Raw genomic sequence first — 27,254 nt, 5'->3', positions numbered from 1 at the left:
CACACACACAGAGTCACAGACACGTCACAGCGCTATGCCGCTACAGAACAGACCTCCGGCTCCGTGCTTTGTCCTCCAAACCATTTTCGCTCAATCCGGACCGGACCGTGTGGTCTGGCCGTTTCCCAAAACCAGCGAGCTTAGGCTTAACGATCTATCAAACTATCACCCTTCTGCTAGTTCTAGTAATGCTATTGGCCCATCTCTGTTTGGATAAGCATAAGCCGGCTGGGTTGATTCATTAGTCATAGGCTCATTCATAATCACAGTCACCCGTACTCTGCTCTCAGAAAACCGTCGGATTAGAATTTGGAACCCCACGGATCTTAGCTCATGTGAATTTCCGAATGTACAGACTTTAGAAACCATGTGCTGAAAACCAACAGCCAACCCATCTGATTCTGGGGCAACCCATCCACAGACGTATCTTATTGTACGCCTTTTTTAACGTTAATTTTCAAAATTTAAAGGGCAATTTTTTTAAAGTATTCCTGACGGAAATGATGAAATATCAGTTTTACACTTTTTTCTTCCGTTAAATCCTATCTCAAAAGGATATGGATCCGCCGGTCTGCAGAGAGGAGAAGTTCCGTTACCTGCTACTGTTACCGTTGCAACTATTGTCTCCTGTGTTAGACTTCCTCAGTATCTAAACTTTTAAGAAGTGACGAAGTTGGTTGCTGCTTTATTGAAAATATCAAAACTATCGTTCGAAAGAAAACGATGTTCATTATCTTATACCTTTAGAAAAACATGAAATATGTTCATTAGTCTAGAATCTCAAATACTGAAGATAGAAGAAAATGAAAAATATCTTTCTTTTAAATGGTAATTTTGATATTTTGTAACTAACGATTGGTTAACGGAGTATCCGGTATTAAAGTAGAATTTTCTCTTCTTTTTTTTTTTAAAAAAAAAACTTATTTATTCGCCACACCCAAAACAGCCGACTCAGACATCCTGAGATTCCCAATAATCCTCTTGTCCGACTCGAAGTTCAACTACGCCTGAATACTGTTTGGTTCTACCGGAATTGCACGTCGTGGCAGGCATGATATGATCATATGGGCCATGCCAGACTTGGGGGTTGTTGGTCTATGGGCCAGTACAATATGGCACAATTGACTGAACTGTGCCGCCCATGATTCACGTGCCGACCTGGCCCAATTCAATACGATCCATATATATAAATATATATAATTTTATTTTCAATTTTATTATATTATATTATTTTATTTTATTATTGCATATAAATAATTATGTATAAAAATTTATATAAAATAAAATTTTAAATTTTTAAAATTTTTTATCTATTTTTTAATTTATGTTAAAAATTTCATTGTTTTTTTTTTTAATTTTGAAAAAACATGATTAGGCCTGATCCTTGACTCGACTTGGCCCAAGGCTTGGCATGCGAATTAGCCCAACCTACAGCATGGCACGTGTCCACATAGACTCAAACCGTGGGCCATACCGAATCAACCCCAAAAGTATCCTAGGGGAGGGAAGCATGACCCGTGGGCTATGCTACGGGTCATGCTGTGCCGGCCCAACACCATTGATTTACACCTCCGGTGACACCCGAGTTCCAAATTATTTTCCTAAGGATTAAAATTTTGGGAAACATGCCTATGGTCTATGGAGTTGGAGAATTAGTCTGCCAATATTGTTTCAACAGCATAAGCGAATGCGCTTTTGTCCGATAAAAAAGCAACTCTGCCGTGAATGTGAAATCTTCCTGGAACCCTGGGTAAGATTAAGGATAAACATCAAATTAGTGTTTCATTCTTCCTCCATTCTATTTTTTATTTGGGTTGCATATCTAGAAGCAGAGTTTTCTCAAATTTTTTGTTTTTTCTTTTTGTTGTTCTTTATGGGATGTTCTATAGTGTGGATGAGAAATCGATGGGTATGGACTGGTCCACACTACACCTGTGATAGGGACCAATCCACACCACACCACAGTCCATAGCTGTTCTGAACTGTGGACAATTTGTGTGGACTGGACCAATCCACACTCATAGTTGTAACAAGTGTTCTGTTCGCCACGCCATCAAGTGCCAACCACCGTGCCTACAGCCGCCACTCCAGCATCCAAGTGTATATCATGGGTGGGCTATGCATGTACTTTTGTATGGGGGATTGCCAATGGCATTATTGTAATACTGTAGTATGCTTTTTCACCTTTTTTATGTTTCTTATTGTCACTCCCCCAAAAGCTTAACGTACTCTTTTGAGGGGAGGTAGGTAGTCAAGTGAGTCATGAGCATGTAAAGGTTAAGCATGAGATCCCCTCGACACTGAATTGTGTGCTTATGCTTACCATCCATTAATGCAATACAAGTAGCATTTTTTCTAATTCGTGTGCCATCTTTGTTGCATTTTCTTGTGTTGTTGCTTGTTTCTTAGGCTTACTCGTCGCATTCGAGTGTCGCACGGGGTCCCAACGACTACCCCCGTGACAGTTGGTATCAAAGCAGGAGCTCCTACACACACTCTGGACCTTGTCCTCGTCCCTACATCAACACAATGAAGAGCAACCGTGGCATTGCCGATGACACACCACATGGGCGGCCTCAAGCCCACGACACTGATGAAGCTTCACTTGACGAACCTACCAAGACACAAGCCCCAAAGGGCCGTACAACTAAAGCTAGGAAGCACAACAAATCAGTTGACCAACTAGCTACCGTGGACATGCGCCTCCTACGTTGTGAGGTGACAGTGGGAGAAACCCGAGATCGGGTTGATGAACTCCACCTCAACCTAGAGACGGTTGAAAATGCAGTGGTGGAGCTAGAAGGATGTTTCAATGGCGCCTTCAAAGACATGCACACCACCATACAGGGCTTGCTAGACAGATTTCAAGCGCAATTGGATGAAATGAGAGATGAGATGACTCTCCTAAAAAGGGCAGTGGCCAACACACCTAGCACTCCCTCCACCCTAGCTTCCATGAATATCAAGATTCGAGAGCTAACACCTTACTCGGTTGCTCGGGATGCTAGGGAGTTTGACAATTTCTTGTGGCAATTGGAGCAATATTTCTCCGCCACTGGCATCATTGACAACCAAACTCAGGTACGTACAACTACTATGTATTTGACTGATATCGCAATGTTATGGTGGCGTAGGTGTTGCCAAGACATTGAACATGGAACCCACATCATCGACACCTGGGTTGGATTCAAGCGTGAGATCAAGTGGCAGTTCTACCCAGAAAATGTGGAGTACATGGCACGTCGAAGAATGAAGAATCTCAGACACCAAGAATCACTACATGACTATGTCAAGGAGTTTTCGGCCTTGACGCTGGAGATCTCTGACATGTCGGACAAGGATCTCCAATTCAATTTCATGGATGGTTTCAAGCCATGGGCTGAGCTCGAACTCCAGCGACGCGGGGTTGAGGACCTCGCCACCGCCATGGCCATAGCTGAGCAGCTTGTTGATCTGAGAACACCTAAGGAAGATATGCAAAGACCATCCAACCCAGGTACCATGAGTCTGAGTGGGGGAGATCAACAATCAACCTCTACGAAGGAGAAGCCAGTGCCCGCGGACAAGCCCTACAATTACCAACATGGGAAGAAGCCACAAGGAGGCCCAAGCTATCAGGGCCACCAATCCACTAGGAGACCTCCTCTTGCACCTTGTTACCTTTGCAACGGGAAGCATTGGACGAGTGACTGTCCAACCCGAAAGAAAATAACTGCCCTCATCGCCAAACTCAGCGATAGAGAAGAAAGCGATGAGGAGAAACCCACAACGACGCCAAGAGTAGGCGCCCTCCAACTCATCAACGCCATGGTCAAGAAAGAGGCCACATCCAAGCAGCCCACCAAAGCCCACAAGGGGCTGAGTTATGTAGACATCACCCTCGGCGGGAGGCCGACCCAAGCCTTGGTGGACACTGGGGCCACCCACAACTTCATTTCGCTTGCGGAGGCAAAGCGACTCGGCTTGACCACCACCAAACAAACTGGGTGGGTCAAGGCTGTCAACTCCGGGGCCAAAGCAGTAGAGGGCACGACCCGTGGAATAGAACTCCGAGTTGGACCATGGAAAAGGACCCATCAATCTATCTGTGGTTCCCTTGGATGATTTTCAGGTTGTTCTTGGAGTGGAGTTCCTCACGCAGGCAGAAGCAGCACTTATGCCACACATCAACAGTTTGCTTATCCTGGACGAACACTCCCCTTGCATAGTTCTTGTCTCATCAACTTTGCAGATACTTGGGAAGCAGCTTTTCAGCCTTGCAGTTGTACCAAGAAACCAGCAACCGGGAAGACAACACTGTGTCAATAAGGAAGAACCCTTGTCAAGTACCTCACATCGACACTGGAGCTGGTTGGGAAGTCGTCACCAGGAAGAAGTCACCCCCAAGACAGTTCCATTTCCAACGCCAATGCCCAAGTCAACATCAGCATCAGCATCAGCTTCAACACCAACCACATCAGCAGAAGTCGACTTCGCAGCAGAAGCCGCAAGCGCTCGCAATTGGTGGGCCCAATAGAAGAAGACCCAAGGCCATGTCAAACCTTGCCCACATTTACTACCGCAACCACCGGGGAGAGCGAGTGCCACCCAAGTGCCAACCACCGTGCCTACAGCCGCCACTCCAGCGTCCAAGTGTATGTCATGGGTGGGCTATGCATGTACTTTTGTATGGGGGATTGCCAATGGCATTATTGTAATACTGTAGTATGCTTTTTCACCTTTTTTATGTTTCTTATTGTCACTCCCCCAAAAGCTTAACGTACTCTTTTGAGGAGAGGTAGGTAGTCAAGTGAGTCATGAGCATGTAAAGGTTAAGCATGAGATCCCCTCGACACTGAATTGTGTGCTTATGCTTGCCATCCATTAATGCAATACAAGTAGCATTTTTTCTAATTCGTGTGCCATCTTTGTTGCATTTTCTTGTGTTGTTGCTTGTTTCTTAGGCTTACTCGTCGCATTCGAGTGCCGCATGGGGTCCCAACGACTACCCCCGTGACATAGTGGCATTCCGTAGCGTGGTCCACATCACACTTTTTTATTCCATGTATCTCATACATTTTATGAATGATATACACAATTAATCATAAAATATCTAATTTTTGTATTTTATATGATAAATATTTTTGAAAAAATGCATCAATGAATTAATATTAACCAATAAATCATGGTTTTCAAAACCGGACTGGACCAGAAAAACCGGGAACCGGTTAGGTGACTAGTTTTGTTTTTCTCCAAAACTAGAAATTTGCAAAAAAAGAAAAAGAAAAAAATGTTGATTTGGTCAACAAACCGTTTACCCGAGCGGTTGAACCATTTGATTGTTTTTTATTTTTTTAATTTCTTTTAATTTTTTTGTCAGAACGGGCCAACTGTTCAGTTTGAATGGTCGGACCGTTCGACTCGGGAACCGGACCTCTGACCAGTTTGTTCTCTAGGTTGATTTTAAAAACCTTACAATAAATATTATTTTTTTTTATAAAACAATAGTAAAATGATTAAAAAAATAAAAAATATATTGTAAATATTTTAAAAATATTATTTTATTAATAAAAACATTAACATTTTATAACAATTAAAAAGTTTAGTAAAATAATTAATATTTTAGATCATACAACCCAAATACAACTACATGAATTTCAGAGAAAAAATTAAAAGTATATCTCTGTGTATCTACGGTCTATCTTAGATAACACAGCCTTTGATCCTTATCTTTTAAAGCATGAGATTAAAAATAAACCATGGACAAAATATATCCACAAATTTTTCTGGTTAACGTTAACAATATATTGAAATGTTAACAGAACCTATTCACGCTATATTGGGATATGGCGTTGACCGGTCCCGTCCACACCCAGCCAAAACCAAATCCCGTGGACGGGACCGAAATCTGCCCATGGCCTTTCATTGTTTTCATCATCCTCGATATTTACAAGAGCTAATCTTGGGGAACGCTCTCTCAACTCCTCACCCCCTTTTGAGCCGAAATCTTGAATGCCTAGATCGAGGAATCATCGGTTCAGCGCGGTGATTTTTCTATTGTTTCTCGTTTGAAATTTTTTATTTTTGTATTTGCTGTTCGTTAACCTCTCCATGGCCTTTCATTGTTTTTGTCATCTCCGATATTTACATGAGCTAACCTATTCGTCGAATTCACAATAGCTGATCTTCGATACTTCAGTCTGCAACTCAATGAACCCTTTTGTTGTCTGCAATAACGGGTTTCAACGAGATCAAAACTTGCAACTTTACTGCCGCGGATACAATCTTCCTTTCAAGTTCAGGCAGCGATTAAGTAAGGCGCATTCGAAGACATGTGGAACTACGGAATAGAGATGCTATTGCGGAACCGAAATCCAATGCTAGAATCCACGTCCATTCCACCCTAACCTGCCCGTCTATTCAAGAATGAGCCCAAACTGAAATGGCATTTTTTACCATAAATGGGTATTTTTAAAATTAAAAAAAAAATGATATCACATGTGAATGCCTGAATGGAAAGTTAACAGAAGGGGAGGTTATAAACAATTGTCAGAAAATTTGAGATATTTTAAGATAATATATAAATAGTAAGGAGAGAGTTAGTGGATGGATAGTGAAAAATTTATTTTCTCAAATAAGTGATACCTATCTCCTAAATAACTTTTTCATCTAGGAGGAAAGTTGGTAACACTTGAATGACACAAAAATGCCACTTTTAATAATAAATTTTTATGACTAAAATGGTCATTACATATTTACTTGGGAAATAAAAGAATATAGGTAAATGCATTTACTCGGAAACATTTACCTCGGTAAGTGCATTTACTCCGATAAATAATTTATAAAAAAGAAAATGGGGCCTTCTTATTTTATATGTTAATATATGTTTAAATCCATGGTTTTGAAAACCATACCAGATTGGATGGTCACACCATTTCATCCAAACATTCATCATGACTATTGGGTTTGGTTTTAGACCCAAAAACATCTAATCGAGATTTGGACAAGATGGACATACCATTTGGCCCAGGAACCGGTGGTCAAAATCATGTTTGAATCTATTCATAATACCTACTTTTTAAATAAAGAAAATAAAAACATGTGATTCGAAGTACTTATAAACCCCATTCACCATATTGAGATGTATCAATACTTTGAACCTTGATCATGACCAGAATTCAGATTTTCTCTTCAGAGAACATTCCTCACACCACATCCCAATTGTATAATGGGAATATCTCGATGAATGATAAAGTACATGTATAAAAGATATTCACCAAGGTTTTAAAAAACAACCAGAAAATGAAGTTGTTCTGACCACCAGTTTCTGAGTTAGTGTTTCGATCGTCCGGGTTGAATGGTTTAGGCAATTTAGTCATTTATTAAGAGAAAGAACCATATCTAGCTGTTGGCATTCAGTTGAGAAAGAAACAAAGAAAGGAAAGAGAAAAAGAAGGGAAGAGAGAAAGGGGGAAAAAGGAAGGAATGAGAGAAAAGAAAGAAAGGAAGGAAGGAAGGAGGAGGGAGAGAGGAGGAGGGAAGGAGGAGGATCACCCAATGTCCACTGGCGGCGGCAGTGACGACGACAACTAGGGGTGGCCACAAGCCGTACTTCTCATGAGCTATTCAAGCTCGGCTCATGAAATGCTCGGCTTGACTTAGTTTAAACTGAGCTTCGATCCGAGCTCAAGCCTGATATATAGGCTCGTTCGCTAATCGAGCTGAGCTCGAGCCCAGTGAAGCTCGTCTCATGAGGCTCGCAAGCCTAGTACAATAAATAAATATTTTTTTTATTACATATACATATAAATATATAAATAAATACATTTTATTTTATATATAATATTTTTATTTTTTATGTATAATAGTAAATAATTTTTATAATTCTTAATTTTTTGTATGTATAATAAATAATTTTTATATGTATATATTTTTACTTTAAAAAACAAATTGGCTTGCAATCAAGCTTGAGTCAAGCCGAGCTCGAACTTGTGAGCTTTGAACCGAGCCGAGCTTGAACTCAAGTTTCTAGCTCAAATCGAGCTTGAGCCTAATACAGTTTCAGCGAGTTGAGCTCAATTAGCCAAGTATTTGGCTTGGCTCGGCTTGAATCCACCCCTAACGACAGTGACAACAACAATGTAGCATCCGAGGCTTCGAGCATTGAATCTCTCTTAGATCTCATATATGAGATATGAGAATTGAGATTTATGATGTGATATCTCTCTCTCTCTTTGGAATGATCTCAGATCGTCAATCTCGTTTACCTCCTTATTAAACCATGAATAGTTATCCGGGTCAACAGTTCAGTGGGCATGAGGAACAAATTTAGTCTCACATGATCAAAGGGGCAACAACCTGGATGACCTGGGTGCACTTAAAATCCACTATTAACTCCATTGATCGACTTATATGGGCTATCAACGTTCTTGTTTGTGGTCAAATTTTGGTTTAAACTTAAAACCAGATGACTCCGTGAATCTACATTGGGGGGAACAAAACTCCCCTTGGGTGGTAAATGGATTCGAGCCGAGCTGAGCTGAATACTTGGCTATTCGAGCTCGTCTCATTGAAATTGTGTTAGGCTCGAGCTAGAGACTTGAGCTCAAATTCGGCTCGGTTCAAAACTCGCAAGTTCAAGCTCGACTGCAATCCAAGTTTTTTTTTAAATAAAAATTATACATATAAAAGTATTGTTTATTTTACATACAAAAAATTAAGAATTATAAAAATTATTTATTATTATACATAAAAAATAAAAATATTATATATAATAACAATTATTTATTATATATATACATGTATATACATAGATATTTATGTATATATTAAAAAATTATTTATTTATTATGATAAATTCGATTAGACTCACGAACCTTATAAACCGAATTTTATTGGACTTGACGTCGGCTCGATTAACAAATAAGCCTATATATTAGGAAGCTCAATTTAAAAAACGGAACTAGAATAACTTGGGAGAAGCAGATCCCGCTTATGTGAGAAGCTATGCTCGTGGCCACCCGTCTTGTGGTAGTACGAGTTCACGGATTACTTTTAGCACTTAGCAGACGTGACACGCAACGGTTTCTCTGTTTTGTTGGTACGCCACCGATCATCATCCCTTTTTTTTGCCTAACTCGTGTGATACCGTGACAATTCAAGTTTGGACTTGGGGGTTCGCTTCATTTCAAAAGTTGTCTCATAGCTTTCACAAATCACAACAATCTACAAGCTTCTAAAATCATACAACATACTAATCACTTCTTCAGTTATTCAGTTTGGGTGAATTTGCTTTTCAATATTAAGGATAAGGTTGGGAGGGCTTCTAAATGCTTCTACGGTTTTACATTTTAGCTAAAAGTGCCCTCAAAAGCTAGAAAAATAGGTGAAAAGTGCTTTTCACCTTCAAAAAGCCCACCTTTAGAAGAAGAAGAAAAAAAAAAAGACTTCTACATCCCATTTGGAGTGTTTAACTGTTTATTGGATAAGTCATAAGTGTTCAGTGAAAAGGGGTGGTACAAGTATTTTGAAAATTACGACAGGCCGGAAATATAATAAGCACTTTTTCAATAAAGTGCTTGAAGAAAACAAGCCTAGTTTTTTAGTTTATTCTAAACGGGCTTATTACATGAAAAAGCACTTATAAAGGTTTATTTCCCAAACACAAATAAAAGTGCTTAAAAATAAGCACTCCCAAACGGGGTTATCTTCTTGCATTTGGGAGAAGCCCTTTTTATAAAGAAAAAACGCATTTAGGAAGTTTCGCACCAAAAGCTAAAAAAAGTGCTTATCTAAATAAGCATTTATTCAAAAAACAAACAAACAAAGCTTACTTATAAGCCTATTTAGGAAGGTAAAGTACCCCAAACTGCCAAACACTGCCCAAAATCTTTAACTTGACCAACTAAAACTAAAATCATCCTATCTTTTTCTTTCTTTACTTTGATCAATCAGTGTTCAATTTACAATATGAGTAGGTGACCAATGTGGGCACGGCCAGGACAAGGAAATACCTGTACAGATTTACAGAATTGGTATATAAGATTTGCGCAGGTAGGTAGGAAGTGTTACAAACTTCAAAATCAGACAATAATGTAAACACAGATGAGCATTCAAGAATCTGGCAAAGCGAGTTCACCACAGAATGCGTCTGGCTCAAATGATCTGGCAGATTCATCATTGTAAACCCCAGCTATGGCCCTGCCCCCAGCTTCCTCTGATGGGTTGTAAGGATTCCTCTGGCCACTCTCTACATTGAACACTAGAAAACATAGCACCAAGGATGCCGCCAGCCCTATCAGTGTGAATTTCAATCTGCTCAGCACAGGCTTGACCTGAATTGAAGAAACATTAAAGCATCATAACCCATGACCATGAGGTTGGTGATACAATGGCTTCATTCATACTTCAAAGGAGACTACATGAGAAAAAAAGCCAATGATTCTTTACGAGATACATCTGTTGAATTATGGGTCCAATAATTCAATTAACATAATAAGAAGTGACTTACCGAATATGAACCCAGAAGACGATCACGAGCAAGAACTTCAGCAGTCTTTACCCATATCTGCCAAGGAAGTTAAACGTGGGTTAGCTCCTTCTCTCTCCATTTGTTCCAACTGTAACTGAATATATCAACAAGGAAAGAGAAGGGCAAGCAATTTCAGGATCAAACAGCTTTGATACAGGCTGATGCAAGAAGCATCACAATTCGTATACCAGGTTCAGTTGATGGGCAATCAGCAGACCAATATGTTTACTCATTAGTCCTTCAATTGCAGCTTAATTCTTCGTTACACTCTATTCAGAAATCCTTTTTTTAGCAGAAACCAGAAAGCTAGTCCATTTCACACACAGTAAAGAAAGGATGAAAGAAACAGAGTCGAAGCTACCTGGCCATCGTACCACCCAGTTTCCTCATCTGAAGCAACACCGATAGCATCCAACTCAAAATTTTGCAAATTCAAATTAAAAAGAAGAAAAGACAAGTTGTAAGGCAATTGAAGATCAAAGGGGAGAGAAATATTGGCTTACATTCGACGGTGGCGCTAAGAAGACGGTTTCCAACGTAGGCCCAACCGAGGTACATACGGAGGACGGCCAAGGTAACAACGAAGAGCCCACTGGACACTGCTCCGAAGACACACTTGAGGGGCTCTGATTCTGGGTTGACCACACCGAACCAGGAAACGGGGAGGCCGACGAAGAGAGAGAAGGAGCCGCCGGTGAGGATGAGACGAATGCAATAGCCAGGTAGGTCGCCGGCAGCCCAAGAGAAAGGGAAGGAGGTGGCGAGGCTCTGGTACTCGTTAATAGGCTGTTGATCGAGTGGCACGGGGCACTCCGTTTCCGGAGGTGTGCTCCCCCCGTTCCTGGAGGAGGAAGAAAAGGCTACTATTGTTAAGGAACTGGAATTCCGGTGCCGACTTGTTCTTCTAGGGTTCCTGGTGGAGGATTTTGTGTTTGATGAAAAGTAAGAGGTGGTTGGAATAGGCGATGGGGAACAAAGGGGAACCCTTGCTGGAGGTTTTGCAGACAGTTGATGATGAACCACCACAGTAGCCATGGACCGGCACTGGCAGGATTCTGCTATTGTACTGAACTCCGTTCGTCTGCACTCTGCACTACCAAATAAAGTAAACGCCGAATATTATATTCTTCTCAAAACACCCAAGTCGTCAATTCCTCCTCTTATAATTGGGTAGGGTGGGGTCGCGTGGGTCCTTAGATGCTTTGATTGATTGAGTAATGAGTAGACCAGCAGAGCTTTAGAGGTGACGGGATCTGCTTTTCACGAATGGGCGCTTCACATGCACATCCACCGTGCATTGGGAACATCTTGCGTGAATAATAATAAATAAGTAAATGTATGATATGATGTGTGTGAGGCGCCAGGTGTCAGGAGCAGATCCGGTCTCGCTTTAGAAGCCGTCTCTCTTTGCAAAACACGCAAATCAAGGTAGGATACGTGTCGTTGATGTTCAAGAAAGGATTGGTTTGGTTGGTTGTAGATGTAAGAGTAGGACCGTAGGAGAAACAAGTTCTTGATTCTGACCTGGCCGTCCATCTAGTCTCAACAAAGTGTGATGTAAAAGATGTCTTGACAAACAAACTGACTGAGATATGAGATGAGAATAATAACGTAGATTGGTTCTAATTGCAAGCAACCCATTCCTTCTAGGAATAGCAAGTAGGAGTGTAGGACAAACCTCAGCACTGAGCAACAACTGGTTCAAGTCCGAATTCCCAAAAATAGCACAAATAAAGGTACGATCACTCTTCCTACAAATGAGATGTATTATCCAATTTGGCCATTTCATCACGGCACTAGGGAATAAGTTGCTTCTTTTGACAAGAACCGAGGAGCACCTCAACAGTCTCATCTCATCTGGAGAAGGTCAGGAACAGTCAACTTTGGTTTTCTTTTCATATTTTTTAGTTGCTGGATTTCTCTTCTTTCTCTTTTCATCTCCAGATTCCCTCTGCTGCTGTCACCTTCTTGGTTTCTTTTTTATCTTTTCTTTCTTTCTTGTAAATAATTGCTCAGTTGAAAATTCAAAGCAAAATAGTAATATAAAATTTAGCTTCTAGCTTATCAATTTAATGGTAAATGGTGGAAATTCAAGTAGCTAAGAAAAAATACCTTGCTTTAATATTACAAGATGATAATGTGGATGAAAGCATTTTTATTTGAAGATCAACAGATTTACTACACATACACACGCACGCACGCAGGTTTTTAACACAACAAAACATGAGGGAAACTTAAAAATATCACTTGGAGAGTAAGGGAAAACGTCTTTTGCATTCCCATATTCTTCCTCCATTTCCTTTTTCTTCATTCACAACAATTATCGACAGAGGTCAGATGTGTACAATTTCAAAAGCTGCCAAGCTTCCATGAATTATATCCCCCCACCCCACCCCAGAACAGAAATAATAAATTATATACTGTTCCTTCTTTTTTTCCTCCCTAAATTTTGTAACAACTAATCTATTATTCCCTAGTTTTCTACCTAATAGTGGATACAGACACAACATTCCTGTGGCATTGAACCCCCCACTGCACTTCGCGCAGTTGCTGGAACGGAGGAAGTCCACAGCATCAGACCGCCCATTCTTGTTTCTGTATTGTGGTCCCCACTTCGAATGAACCAACAACTCCATATTCAGTCTTCTGCTTTTTCCTTTTTCTTTTTATTTCCCTTTACTTTTTTTTTTTTGGTGTTTCTGTTTGTCAAATGGATTCTGCAACAAGTGTTTATGCTGCACATGCTCTTTGAGCCTGGGTACAAGTCCTACAAATAGTGCCAATCTCGAGCCGCTTCCTCTTCCATTTGGATTTAGATCTTATGGTTTCTCAACAACTAAACGCTGTAGACGCTTAAGAGGAGTCAAAAGCTGTGAGAAAGAAGGCCGCAATTCTGCTTCACTGCACAACAACAGAATTTTAATACCGATGAAAACTAGCAAACGGATATCCATGAATACGATTGTTGAGCATGAAGCCTATGAGTACTTCTAAAACTTTTTTGACAAGTGAGTACTTCTAAAACTTAATACCTAACATAACTATCTGGAAATAAAACATTCCTAATGTTGGCGACATACCTCTGCCAACAATCACATATTATCTGCCTGACCGCTGGGTCCACTTCTTCTGGTATATCAAGGCGTCTATTCTGGAACCCTACAGCTCCAACCACCTGCATAGGGTTCATCCCACTCCATGGCATACGCAAAGTAGCCAATTCCCACAATATAACACCAAAGCTATATACATCACATCTGCAAGCAGGTCAATCCAATTCTGTTAGAAAATCATCATCATCATCATCATCATCATCTATGCCTTATCCCAACTATATGGGGTCGGCTAATTCCGTTGGTAAATGCAAAAAATATTTTAATGTAGAGCACCGCTACCAAAGTATCAAATGAGTTTTTTTTATTAAAGAAACGTAGGGATTTACACCTCTGGTGTTTGCAAAGGATAAAAAGGAAAAAAGTTAAGATTCAACTCACTTCTCATTGGATCTTTCATTCCTCAGAACTTCTGGTGCCATCCATTCTGGCTGCAACACAATAATCAACTGTCAAAATAATTGATACAATAAAGAGACACTGAAAACTTTTCCAACCAACACATTATGAAATGTATGTAGCATCTAATTGTACAAAGAAAACATCCATTTCTAGAGCAAGATGTGAAATTTCCATTAACCTATAATGCCCAGATACCGATACAGATACGGACACTGATAAAGAAAAGAAGGATACAACTCTCCATTTCCTAAAATCAACATGGATATGGTTCTGAGGGTGGCCACTTTGTGCAGAAAAATGCCAAATGTCAAAAGCATATACAGTATACCCTTCCTGAGACTCCAGAGCTGCAACCAACATTAGGTAATGGCCTGGACATGGATATGGTTCTGAGGGCGGCCACAATATCCAAAAATCAACACACTTCATATAGTCTAAAATGTTGAATGTAAGATAGAAGATATATGGACAGTTGCTTCTCGAGTGTTCATAAAGATGATTACCCGACCAAGCTTACATATACAAATACATATTACATGCATGTTTGAAGAGTGTCAGTTTGAAAACATGGCACTTTTTCAGCACACAGATCATGGAGTGAGGGAAAAAAAGTAGAGAAACTATAATTGAGAATGTGAATATGTGTTAGTTGAAAGCAACACAAACAGACACATCACTCTTGCAGGGAAAAACTTTGGATATTTGGGCCTTTGGGGGCTTCCTGAACATGACATATTACCCCACTCCGCCCCTTGTTTGTCTTTTTAATTAAGATAATATTGATTGCAATTATCATTTTTACTCCAGACTCGTGTTAACATGTCATGCACAATGAAGATTTAAAACAACCCAGGCTGTTTTTCCGAACAGCCAAAGTTTTCTTGCAACCCAGATAATAAAAGAGCTATACCAGAGCATAGTTGTCAAGGCGACTAGGCGCTTTTCAAAGAGCGCCCCACCCAAACACCACATGTTTTGCGCACTAGGCGCCCGCCCAGAGACTTAAGCGGGTGCCTAGGTGCCTGGGCGGGCGCCTACATGCATCTAAAAAAAATATTTTGTTTTAAATTTATTAAATTTGATATTTCAGTAGTTGTTGTATTCTTTTAAAATAAACCTGTTACATTGTATCATTTTAGTATTAAGAGAACTATACGTTGTATCATTTTAGTATCTCTATTTTCTTTTCTAAACCCTTGTATCACAAGGGTTTTGGTTCGACTGGAGAGGGAGGAGAACTGAACAGGTGAACACTGCAAGCTCGAGTAGCCCAGCTCCATTTCACCTTAGTTCGAGCAGGTAAGTTGATAACTTCAGTTCTTCTTTTCCAGATTTCAGAGTTTCAGACTTTTTTTCCTTTTTTTTTCGTAAAAAAAGAGGCTCCGCCAGTCCTCCCTTTCTTCTTCTTCATCTCAGATTTCAGTCGAAAAAACAGGGGCTCGCCAGTCCTTTTCTTTTTTTCGAAAAAACAGGGGCTGAGCCCCTATACTCCTCAGTCCTCCCTTTCTCCACTTCTTCCACCCTATGAGTCCAATTGTTCTCAGTCAGTCACTCTCACTCTCTCAGTCGTCAGTCCGCCCGATGAGTCCATTTTTTTGTTTTGAAAAAAACAGGGGCTCCGCTCTCAATCAGTATTTCAGTCATGATTCACACTTGAATCATCTCAGTTTTTAACAGCCTAAGCTGCCAAACCTACTCTTCTTCTCTTCTTCAATTCTTTTCTAGTCTCTTCTTTAATTCTTCTTCTTCTAATTCAATTTTTTTTTATATCATTAATATATATGATTATATAGCTGATTTTTTTATATGGATGAACTACATGGCTGAAACTTGATTCAGTGATTGTATGGCTGAATTGGATTCTCTTCTTCAAATGTTTTTTTATGGCTGAATTACATGTCTGATAATAGTTGGTTTAGACTCCTTTTTATTGATAATATTTTATATTTTTAGCTTTTTATATGAAATTTATACTCATTTTAATAATTTATAGTGTTAATAGTTAGTGTACATGATTGCTAGTTAGCGCTCAAAACCAATAAAATGACTTAGAAAAGCATATACAAAGTAAAAACTCAATAAAACAAACATTTTAAAACTCCAGCGCCTAGGTGCCCTGTGGTCGCCTCCTAGGTGCCTTGAAAACTATGACCAGATTACATTTTGGTGTGGGGTATTACCGTCCCAGCTGTAGATTTTGAAGACAGGAAAGTGTGGTGCTTCAAACGTGACAAGCCAAAATCACAAACCTACAAAAATATGCAACCAAGATATCAGCAAATTTCCACCATTCAAACCCAGCTGTAGATTTTGAAGACAGGTAAGTGTGGTGCTTCAAACGTGACAAGCCAAAATCACAAACCTACAAAAATATGCAACCAAGATATCAGCAAATTTCCACCATTCAAAAGAAAACCCATGTTTAGTCTCCAACATGGTTCAAAGTATTGACATGCGCGATATGCAATAATTGCATATCAGACGACTCAAAGGGCCAATACTCGTTTTTTTTATTATTTTCTGTCCAAGGTTTCAATGCTAAACATGTTGGGAGGGGTTATAATGTTAAACATAAAGAACCCCCTAAATCCCTGTATATGACATTTTCATGGGTTTGATACACCGATATATTGACGTTTTGAACCTTGGTCTCCAATGTTACAAACTATTACCTTTTTAGCCAATTGCATCCACTTGAATGATTGTGTTATGTATGCAAGGTTAGAAAAGAGGAAGAGGCAGAAAGAAAAAAAGAAGAGAGAAAACAAAAACTGTTAAAAAAATAGCCTCAATTAGGTTTACAAAGCCAGTCTTCTTTTGTTATATACTAATAAACTAATAGTGTCAACTTGCAAAAATAAATAAATAAACCTATGTAGTAAATTGCCATACTTAACATATCCAATCCATGGTACTTAAAAACAGCAAAACTGCAAAAATAGTTTTTGTTACATAACAAAGAAGAGGCACTCTTTGTAAATCTGATGGTGAATCTTGTTACCACTTACTAATTTCCTGTTCATTTGCTGTAGATATTTGGTATTGGTTTTTCTCTTTATTTGGGTGCAGGTAGAATATGTCAATGGAGATTAAGATGCTTTTTGTTATCAGTAAAAGAGATTAAGATGCTATTTGATCCATCTACTTTTGCTTGGCCAAAGAGAAGGGGAAGAATAATGTGGAGGTACACTAGAGCAGCAGTGATTTAGACCTTATGGGAAGAAAGAAATGCTGGATTTTTTTTTTTTTTTTTGAGAAAGGTAGGGCAAATTTATTAAATCATAAAATTAGGATACAAAAAGACCCCACCCAAGAGCCAAAGCTAAACTCGAGGCCCAGATTACATTACAACTCAAGAAGGCTTCTAGAACTCAGATGGGCTCCAAAAACCCTGGTTTGGAGACCTTTTACAGAAAGAAATGTTAGAATCTTCCAAGAGAAAGAGAGAAGCAAACAACAAATTATGGATTGTATAATGACCAAAGTTATACACTGGCTACAAACTTTGGATTTGTTTAGACAATTCTCCTTTGGTGATATTTGGAGGAATTGGTTTTCAGTAGCTTCTAGTTTAGTGTAGAAGGCTAAAACAAGGTTGATTTGGAAAACCTCCCATTGAAGCTGAAATTAAACTTTGTTGAGTGTAGTCAAGGCAACTCAGGTCCTTCTGGAATTGGAGGGGCCATAAAAGACAAGAGAATATAAGAGCACTCTATTCAGGACCGGTGGGGAATGGAAACTGTTACTTCTGTAGCTACAGTAGTCCGAACCAGGAGAAGAGAAGAAGAAGAAGAAGAGAACAGTCGAACTTGATAGGTTAAACCCTATCAGTCGACCCTTAATATGGATTAGTCTCTAATTAGTGGTACAAAGACTAAACTGCCCCCACTTAAGTATGTGATAGGAAGTCTCTATTAAGACTGTCACATAAGCACATAACTTAACAGAAATAAATTGACTAATCTACCCTTATTCGGCTAGCTCTAACACTCCCCCTCAAGCTGGAGAATATGTCATATAATCCCAGCTTGTTACATATATAGTTCACTCTCCCTAAGCTTAAGTCTTTTGTAAACAAATCTGCCCACTGATCACCTGAGCCCACATGTTCTATGCTTATCTCTCCAGTAAGGACATTCTCCCTCACAAACATGGAGAACCCGATTTCTTGTAGGAGATTCCTCAGCCATACTAATTCACATGTAGTGTGTGCCATGGCCCTGTATTCGGTTTCAGCACTACTCCTTGCCACAACCGTTTGCTTCTTACTCCTCCATGTCACAAGATTTCCTCCAAGAAATGTGCAGTAACCTGTAGTAGATCTTCTATCAGACACAAAACCTGCCCAATCTGCATCTGTATACCCAATTACTTCAAGTTTTCCTCCTGGTTTGTACAATATCCTACAACCTGGAGCTCCCTTCAGGTACCTTACAATTCTAAGAACTGCATCCCAGTGAGGTATCCGAGGGTTCTGCATAAATTGGCACACCACACTGACTACAAAGGAGATGTCTGGTCTCGTGATAGTCAAATAGTTCAGCTTCCCCACTAGCCGTCTATACCTTCTAGGATCATCAAATATTTCCCCTGTATCACTACTCAACTTAGCATTTGGTTCCATGGGAGTTTCAGTCGGTTTTGCACCTAACAGTCCTATTTCATCCAGTAGATCAAGAACATATTTTCTTTGGCACAGGTTTACACCTTGTCTTGATCTAGCAACTTCTATACCCAAGAGATACTTCAATGTTCCAAGGTCTTTTGTTTGAAAGTGATTTTGCAGAAAGACCTTTAGTTTATCGATCCCCAATTTGTCACTACCAGTTATGACGATATCATCCACATAGACCACTAATAAAATCTTTCCGGCTTCTGAATCATAGTTGAACACTGAGTGGTCAACTTGGCATTGTTTCATTCCAAAATTCTTCACCACTTCACTAAACTTTCCAAACCAGGCATGAGGCGATAGTTTCAACCCATAAATTGCCTTTTTCAGTCTGCACACCATACCATCCTCCCCCCGAGCAACAAACCCCGGTGGTTGCTCTATATATACCTCCTCCATAAAGTCACCATGAAGGAAGGCATTTTTAATGTCAAGTTGAAACAAGGGCCAATCATACATAACTGCCAGGGAAATTAAGACACGGACATAGCCAATCTTAGCCACTGGAGAGAAGGTCTCCATATAGTCCACCCCATACAACTGTGAATAGCCTTTAGCAACAAGTCTAGCCTTCAGATGCTCCACACTACCATTTGGCAAGTATTTAATAGTATACACCCATTTACAACCCACAACATGCTTACCAGGTGGAAGAGTAGTGAACTCCCACATGTGAGTATGCTGAAGGGCAGAGAATTCCTCCTCCATTGCCTGTCGCCACCCAGGTGAGCTAAGAGCCTCTCGAACATTCTTAGGTATCGAAATAGATGACAATAGTGAAACAAACTGGCGATGTGAAGCGGAAATGCGAGATACTGAAACAAAATTGGAAATGGGATGGAGGGTACAACTACGTTTACCTTTTCGTAAAGCAATGGGAAGATCAAGTCCTGAAGGCTTAGGGACAACAGGATCCGCAGACAAGGTAGAAGCTGGAGAAGGAGCCGGTGTCTTTCGATGAGTATACACGAGCCGGATCGGTGGTCGTTCAATAGGGATCTGCACTGGAGGAGGTGAAGGGTCAACCCCAACTAGAGCACCCGGAACAGGACCACTGACTAGAAGAGGAAGAGGAAGCAAAGGTGATGATACGGATACTTCAGGTCCCGAGAAGAAGGGGACAAACTCAAAAAATGTGACATCAGGACAGACATAACACTTCCGAGTAATGGGATTGTAACACTTGTACCATTTTTGAGTCCGAGAGTAGCCAAGAAAGACACACTTAATAGAGCGTGCATCCAGCTTTCATACCATGTTATTTCTGTAGCTACAGTAGTTTGAACCAGGAGAAGAGAAGAAGAAGAAGAAGATGAAGATGAAGAGAACAATCGAACTTGATAGGTTAAACCCTATTAGTCGACCCTTAATATGGATTAGTCTCTAATTAGTGGTACAAAGACTAAACTGCCCCCACTTAAGTATGGGACAGGAAGTCTCTATTAAGACTGCCACATAAGCACATAACTTAACAGAAATAAATTGACTAATCTACCCTTATTCGGCTAGCTCTAACAGAAACTATTAAGGCTGAACTGTATGCTGTCCTACAAGGTGTTCGGATTGCAAAAGAGATAATCTTGGAGAACCTGGTGAAAGAAGGGAACTCCAAGGTGGTGGTGGGCTGGCTAAAAGATCCAGATTCACTGATATGGTGTTATAGAGATGAAATGAAGAAGTTCAAATGGTTAACACAACATACGAATTTAGTTATACAATGGGTGGGGAGGGAGGCTAATGCATTTGCTGTTTCTTTAGCTAAGCAAGGGGTAACTAGGGATCAGTTGTATTGGGCCCGTTTGTAACTTTTGTGCTGTTTTTTCTTTAAATAGTGAGTCCACACCTTGCGCCTCCCAATGGGATGCTTGTAATGGTTGTATATCCTTATTGTTTTGAATGAAATTTTAATGAACTTTTACTTATCAAAAAAAGTATAGAACATTAATCAACATACATGCAAGAACTAGAGACTAGAGTGAGGAAATGATAGAAGAAACATTTTTGAAGTGTAAGGAAGTCATGTCAAATTTTTGCCTGGCAGAGTAAATTATATATTTTTTATTCATCTTACAATTTCAACACAGAAATAACAGCTTTCAAATATGCCAAATGTATCAGTGAAGGCCACGACAGGTGCATTAACTAAAAGACATTAGATTCAAAGCAGAAAAAATCAATTACTCTTAGGTAGTTAAGTTCTAAACATCATCTAGAATCAGGGAAGTGTCTGAATAACTAAGAATTTTTTTTTGATAATTGAATAACTAAGAAAATTTTGGTTTAGACCAAACCTTCACAACCCAATTTTTATCAACAAGGAGATTCGGTGACTTCAAATCTCGATGTACAATGGTGGGATGACTTGTGTGCAAGTAATTCATTCCCTTGGCCTGCAAACAATCATATTACTTCAATAAGTAAACTCAAACAGTTCCCCAAACAATAATTGCTTGCCAATATATAATCTGCCAGCAGTTCAACAAATAGCTTAGCAAAACAAAGGAACACTCAGAACTCAAACTATTTTTGGGGATTGATTCCCTGAAGTGAGAAGTTGTAACTTGAAAAAGCAGAAGGGTGGCTAGCAGGTCAGGCCATTACTAAATGTTGGTCCCAGCTATCTGGAGTCATGGGAAGGGTAGACTAGGTACAGTCCTACCTTTTGGCAATTCTTTCACACAAAGTGGCCGCTCTCAGGCTTAAACCTGTACTCTCACACTTGCCAGCCCAAGATTTTACAATTACACAGAGTAATGACCCCTAGAGGGGTGGCTAGAAGGAGCTAGGCCAAACTGGATTGCTTAGGAATTGCCATTTCACACTCATTTTTATTTCAAGCCATAAAGTTTCAGTTACTGATAAAAAAGGCTTGCTAATATATACCACATCCAGGGCCATTCGCAATCGTCGCTTTTCATCAAGTTGAACATTGGGACGATGCATTAGCCTATATAAACTCCCCCTGTAAGAAAATAAATAGGATTGAGATAGGTTCACCAATAACATGTATTTATACAATGGAATTACTTCAAGATTTCAGGAAAAGTAAGTATAGCTCAGAAAATTGGTGATTATTATCTGCCTATCTGTAGTCAAGTATAAGCTTCACAAGAAGACAGAATATGAGAATGGATTGCTCTAGCTCGACAACATCCAACTGTTTTCCTTGCAAAGAATTTTTACATTGAATGAATAAAATAACTTAACAAAAATTCAATTTAAAATCCTGTTAACTGAAGAAAAAAAAAAAAAAAAAACTCAGGACCCCTGGCTAAGGCCATACATCTCCGAAAGTTGGCATTGTTGCTTTCTTGGGAAAATATAGAAATTTGATGTTTCCTTCTTTCCATGTTTGTTCTTCTTCTTCATTAAGCAAATTAACAGAGAGGGTTTTTACCGGTAAGTAGGGGGAAAAATAAAAGTTTCAACTCATTTATTTGGAATTGTCTCACAAAATTTATCAACATAGACTGCTATATTCAACATTCACCACATTCATTACAGACATATCATCATCCCTTTTCTTGGACTTTTATGATCATCCTCATCAAACAACTGAGTCAAAAATAGAATAAACTCTTCATATAGCTTCACTTGCCTTAAAGAACAAAACATGAGAAAATAAAGACTAGACATTGGTCACAGACAAGGTTCAAAGTATTGACACGTATCGGCCATACGTATCGTTCCGGGACCCCTCCGATACACCCCTACAGTGGGTGTATCAGGGGTCAGGGGGTGGAGGAGCCCTAAACCAACCCCCCTGAACCGGTTGCGAAAAAAATAAAAAAAGACACAAAATGCAATATCGATTCGCCCGATACGCCCCTACTGGCGTATCGATATTTTGAACCTTGGTCACAGATCATAGAAACCAAAATTACATAGCTTTCTATTTTCCATCTTTTATCTCTATATTTTATTGTTGCTGTTGTGGCTAATGCCTTCCAAAAAAAAACTAATATTTATAAGAGAATAGAAAATGCAAATAACGACATTTGATCAAAACCTGGTATTCAAATTCAGACTTCAGTACCAAATATGTACTTCTGCAACATTTTTATAGGTTTAAATTTGTAACTATATTCCAACCTTTGTATATTCTTTCTATATGTAACTTGTAAGTAACCATTTAGCTATTTGGGTTGCCCCTGGCTTCAGGTGGCATCTTTAGTAGTTTATTTCCTTTGTATATTCAATATGTTCATGATTGTCAACAAACGCAAGTCAAAAATAACAAACCATGAATACACAGAAAAGAACTGACAAATATAACCAACCTTGGAAGAAATTCTGTTAGTATTGAGAGATTGGGTGGCCAAGTAACTGCTCCCATAAAAAGAACAACATTTGGATGTCTTAGCCTTAGCATGATCATAACCTGCAGAAGAATACAAATAAACAGATTCAAGTGTTCTATGAAGGAAAAATTAAAATTAAGAATAGGGTTCATGATACTTTGACAATACATGGTTTGAAAATTTTATGATTTTTGCTTCAAAGTACCAGTGGGATGGATTCAGAATGAGGATTGGACCCCCTGGCAGTATAGAAATATTATCAAAGAGATAAAGAACCTCAAAAGAGATGGCTGACGTCTTGAAAAAACAAGGGGTGGAGAGGGAAAATCTGTTTTGGAGTGTGGGGAGAAACTCAGAAACATCTGATGCATACAGACTTTGAAAATGGCCATCTCAATCTCAGGAATGCAGCCATTATGTACACAACTATTTATCTCATTAATTAAATTTTTAAGCTTGTTGCTCAATCCAAAAAAATAAATATGATTCTTACTTCACATCTAAACTGCTGTAATGCATCACCAGAGAAATCTTGGTCTAAAAACTTCTTTACAGCAACCTCCTGCCATGCCATATTAACAGAAACCAAACAATCTTACATCAGCATAACTAGATCAGAGAAGAGATCACTTTTGGGAATTGCAGTTGCAATTCTAATAATGATGCATTCACACTAAAACCAGAGAAGGGTCTGCTTCAAGCAAAAGGAGTTCTAACATGATGACAGCACAGCATCCAGCCAAACATTGGGAACATCTCCCCATTAAAGTGGCTGGATGTTTCCAATGTCTGGCTGGATGCCATGCTGTCAGCATATTGGCATGCTTTTTGTTTGCAGCGGATCCAGGTTCCTTGTACTATGACCCAACCATTTAGGGAAGCTAATCAAGCATACACTTGGCAAATGCTGAATAAGCAAAAATTAACACAAGATTATGCAGTATATCCAGAAACTGCTTTAATAGTTAACAAATTGCCAAAGTTATGAAAGCAGCATATAAAATAACAAGTATTAATCCATACTCTTAAAAAGTACAGATTATTTCCAAGCAAAATTCATGAATAATCCACCAAATTGGTTCACTCAGTGAATCCTCAACAACGCCTTGGATTTAATTTTCTTTTGAGCTAGTCAGCTATGATGCCCCAAGCAAGATCATCATCATCATCCAAGCCTTATCCCAATTATATGTTTTGGGAGGGGGGGTACCACATAAATCCTGTTTAGCCAACCCCATATAGTTGGGATAAGGCCTGGATGATGATGATGATGATCTTGCTTACGGTCTCATCATAGCTGACTAGATCAGATTGTTTATGACTTGTTATTATTAGATTGTCAAAATTCCTTCTTATGATTTATTTGATTGCTGAAATTCCTTGAGAACAATAATTCAGAATATGGAATGAAATGCAATCCAAGAGACTCCACTTCTGAATTGCTTGAATCGCAAATCAAGCATGAAAGTTGGATATACCTAAATGGTTCTGCACACAAGTTAGTAGCTTTCACTATAGTCTCTCACTGAATAGGGGGCAGTGTCCTTTTTTTGTACACCTCTTGTATCTTTCCATTTGATTAAAATATATGTTTGCTTTACATTCTGTCAAAAGTAGTCCTACTGACCAAAATTAATGGCCCAACAAAATGAAGTAGAAAATAGCATATCACCATCAAAATTCCCAAGTGTATAAGAAAGTACAGTACAACTTACAGTTCCATTCCAATCAGCACGGTAAACTTCTCCATATGAACCTGGAATATAAGAAATCACAAACAAATATAAATGATTGACCATGCAACATCATCAAGAAGACAGCTATCTTTTTCTGCTTCAACTTGCTAAAAAAACTAAAGAGTTCTTTGTGCATGCATTGCACCAAATAAGTCCACAAAAGGAGCTACATAAATTAGTCAAGAAAACACATAGCTATTCCCTTGCCTACAATAAAGGGGAAGATGCTATAATTATTTGCAAACTTCCAATAAAAAAATATAAACATCACAATTCCATTAGCATCAAACAAATTGTTATGGACGCCTTCCTCGGGAAGACGTACCATCGCCGCCGGCAGCAACAGGCACCTGACCCACCGCCAGCAGCAGCAGTGATTCAGTGATGCTCATCCTACCCAGTTCGGCAACAACAGCCTTATCTAGATTAGATTAGCTCATTTTGCTTGTTCTTATCTTATTGTTCTTATCTCTTATCTTATCTTGTTAGTAGCTTATCAGATTAGGATTAGCTTATCTTATCCTTAGCAAGATAGAACTGGAAGTCTCCCTACTCAGCAAGGAGACTCCCTTTGATTAGGATTCTTGTAATCTCCTATTTAAGGAGACCCCATTATTGAATGAGATATCGAATATTCAGTTGAAGAAGTGAGTTAGGAGAGTTGGTGATCTCTTGAACAAATCACCAGAGGCGCCAAGATAGGTTCATCAAGAGCAGGAAGGAACAAGGGAAAACAGGAGGTTTTCCCCGTGGACCGACCCGTGACGAGATCCTATTCCCGGGCCCTCAACACAAATGTTGTGCATTAACTCTGTTGACAGCATGGGGCAAATGAAAGCCTCTGGGAGGGGTAGAAACACCATCTATTTGCAAGCCCTAAATTAAAAATAAAAAAATGGCATATATGGAAATCAATAATTGTGATATTTTTGCACAAAAGAATACCTTAATGGCATTTGTCTCCTCGTATATATTGTTGAGTTGGTCTGGTTTGTTTTTATTTAGTTAGGAAGTTGTTGGGCTTTAGGCCCATTAGTTTATGTTTTTTTAAGTTGTGACTGTTCAGCTTTTAGTAGCCACCCTACTAAGGGCATCCTTGTAATATCTCATCTTTTTAAGTTAAGTATAAATATAATGAGAGGGGGGCAGCTAGGGTTAACTTCACAATCCTGGTTGATTTCCTACTCTCTTCTTCTTCTCCTTTCTTCTCTACTGCTGAAATCTTCATCTTCCCCCTCTTTCCTTCACAAGAAACTCAACTAAATCTGCAATTAGTGATCTCTACTTGGTATCAGAGTAGGCTGAAGGTTCCTTGAAGTTGTTCTCTCATGCAGCCCTAGATCGGCCGATTGCATGGGGATTTAAGAGGCTGATCGAAGCTCTCAGGTAAGCCCAGTTTTTGGATTTTTTTGGTGGATGTGTGCCCTGTAGCTGGTCTAGGGTTTCTCATCAAAATTAGGAAAAACTGGAGAAAGGGGAAGAGTCATGTTTCTGTTGGACTCTTCAATTTTGACCTAGGAAGTGGCGCCTTAATTTTTTAGGGTTCCTTGGAGTTTTTGTAAGGGGCGATTCAAGTCCTGCCTGATTTGGAGGCTTCTAGAGAGGGCGGCTGCCTCTTTTCTCTCTTCTCCCGTCCTACAGAAAATGAATCTTTTGTAGGAAGAAAGTCTAGGACACCAGAAAGGTGTTGTTGGTTCCAAAAGGTGTTTTGTTTGATCTTGTTGCAAATTTCAGTTATTTTCTTTACATTTTTTGAGAAGCATGGAGGGCCACGGAGTTGAAAATAAGCCCGGGAGTGAAATGGGACCAGTGAGAGAAGGTGTTGGAGACCCTTTCGGGGCTGCGACCATTACTACAGTTAGGTTGGATGGTGCAAATTACTTAGAATGGTCACAATCTGCAAAGATGGCCATTGGTGCTCGTGGGAAATTAGGGTATATCACTGGTGAAGAGGTGAAACCCGAAACTAGTAACTCCCGGTGGGTACAGGAGAATTATATGGTGATGACTTGGTTGTGTAATTCCATGTTGCCACATATAAGTAAAAATTTTTTATGGGCAAATACAGCTAAGGAAATATGAGATGGGATTGCAGAAACCTATTCACAGAGGGAAAATGTTGCTAGGGCTTATCAATTGAGAAATCAGATTATTGCTACAAGGCAGGGAGATAGATCTGTTGCAGCCTATTTTTCAGTCCTTAAAACCCTGTGGCAGGAGATTGACCATTTAGAGGCATTTGCTTGGGAAACCACTAAGGATGCAACTACCTATCAAAAACACTTAGAGAAGTATAGGGTGTTTGAACTCCTTGCTGGCCTTAATCCTGGGTATGATATTGCACGACAACACCTTCTTTCCAGGGATAGTGTTACTCTTTCCCAAGCATATGCCTTTGTGTCAGGGGAGGAGTGCAGGAGAGATGTGATGATGAAAAACCTTATTTCTGATCAGTCTGCCATGGTAAGTGTTGTGAGACCTAAACAAAGTGGCAGTGACATCAAGAATGAAGATAAAAGA

At 39.4% G+C, this 27,254-nt stretch overlaps 2 protein-coding genes across 3 annotated transcripts in view; both read right to left on the bottom strand.

The window, feature by feature from the left end:
• Nucleotides 1–9,884: 9,884 nt before the first annotated feature.
• LOC104600739 (YCF36, putative (DUF1230)) lies at nucleotides 9,885–12,452 on the bottom strand. The gene is made up of 5 exons (XM_010263853.3): nucleotides 11,014–12,452; nucleotides 10,872–10,900; nucleotides 10,490–10,546; nucleotides 10,118–10,313; nucleotides 9,885–9,992 (listed from the first exon to the last, which is right to left on the bottom strand). The coding sequence occupies exons 1-5, from the start codon at nucleotides 11,543–11,545 to the stop codon at nucleotides 9,937–9,939; spliced, it is 870 nt and encodes a 289-aa protein (XP_010262155.1). The 5' UTR covers nucleotides 11,546–12,452; the 3' UTR covers nucleotides 9,885–9,936.
• A 196-nt stretch (nucleotides 12,453–12,648) lies between these two features.
• The window catches only part of LOC104600738 (Protein kinase superfamily protein), a 28,687-nt gene continuing 14,081 nt past the window's right edge, over nucleotides 12,649–27,254 (bottom strand). For both annotated transcript variants that reach the window (XM_010263852.3, XM_010263851.3), the window contains 9 exons: nucleotides 24,714–24,754; nucleotides 23,492–23,560; nucleotides 22,978–23,078; nucleotides 21,581–21,659; nucleotides 20,989–21,087; nucleotides 16,206–16,274; nucleotides 14,005–14,054; nucleotides 13,591–13,767; nucleotides 12,649–13,411 (listed from right to left, as the gene is read on the bottom strand). In XM_010263852.3, the coding sequence (XP_010262154.1) occupies nucleotides 13,330–13,411; nucleotides 13,591–13,767; nucleotides 14,005–14,054; nucleotides 16,206–16,274; nucleotides 20,989–21,087; nucleotides 21,581–21,659; nucleotides 22,978–23,078; nucleotides 23,492–23,560; nucleotides 24,714–24,754 (767 nt within the window). In that variant the 3' untranslated portion in view covers nucleotides 12,649–13,329. The remainder of the gene's footprint in view (nucleotides 13,412–13,590; nucleotides 13,768–14,004; nucleotides 14,055–16,205; nucleotides 16,275–20,988; nucleotides 21,088–21,580; nucleotides 21,660–22,977; nucleotides 23,079–23,491; nucleotides 23,561–24,713; nucleotides 24,755–27,254) is intronic.

Source organism: Nelumbo nucifera, chromosome 8, assembly GCF_055504915.1.
Source record: "Nelumbo nucifera cultivar China Antique chromosome 8, China Antique-T2T, whole genome shotgun sequence".
In the NCBI taxonomy this organism is placed as follows: domain Eukaryota; kingdom Viridiplantae; phylum Streptophyta; class Magnoliopsida; order Proteales; family Nelumbonaceae; genus Nelumbo; species Nelumbo nucifera.
This window is presented reverse-complemented; position numbering and strand designations above follow the sequence as displayed.

Bases quoted from the DNA above. Each gene is read 5' to 3' on its own strand.
- LOC104600739 (XM_010263853.3), bottom strand. From the start codon at position 11,545: ATGGCTACTGTGGTGGTTCATCATCAACTGTCTGCAAAACCTCCAGCA. The intron at 10,901-11,013 runs GTAAGCCAATAT...GTGTTGCTTCAG, and splicing joins TCTTAGCGCCACCGTCGAAT to ATGAGGAAACTGGGTGGTAC. The intron at 9,993-10,117 runs GTGAACTCGCTT...AAATCTGTACAG, and splicing joins TGAGCCAGACGCATTCTGTG to GTATTTCCTTGTCCTGGCCG.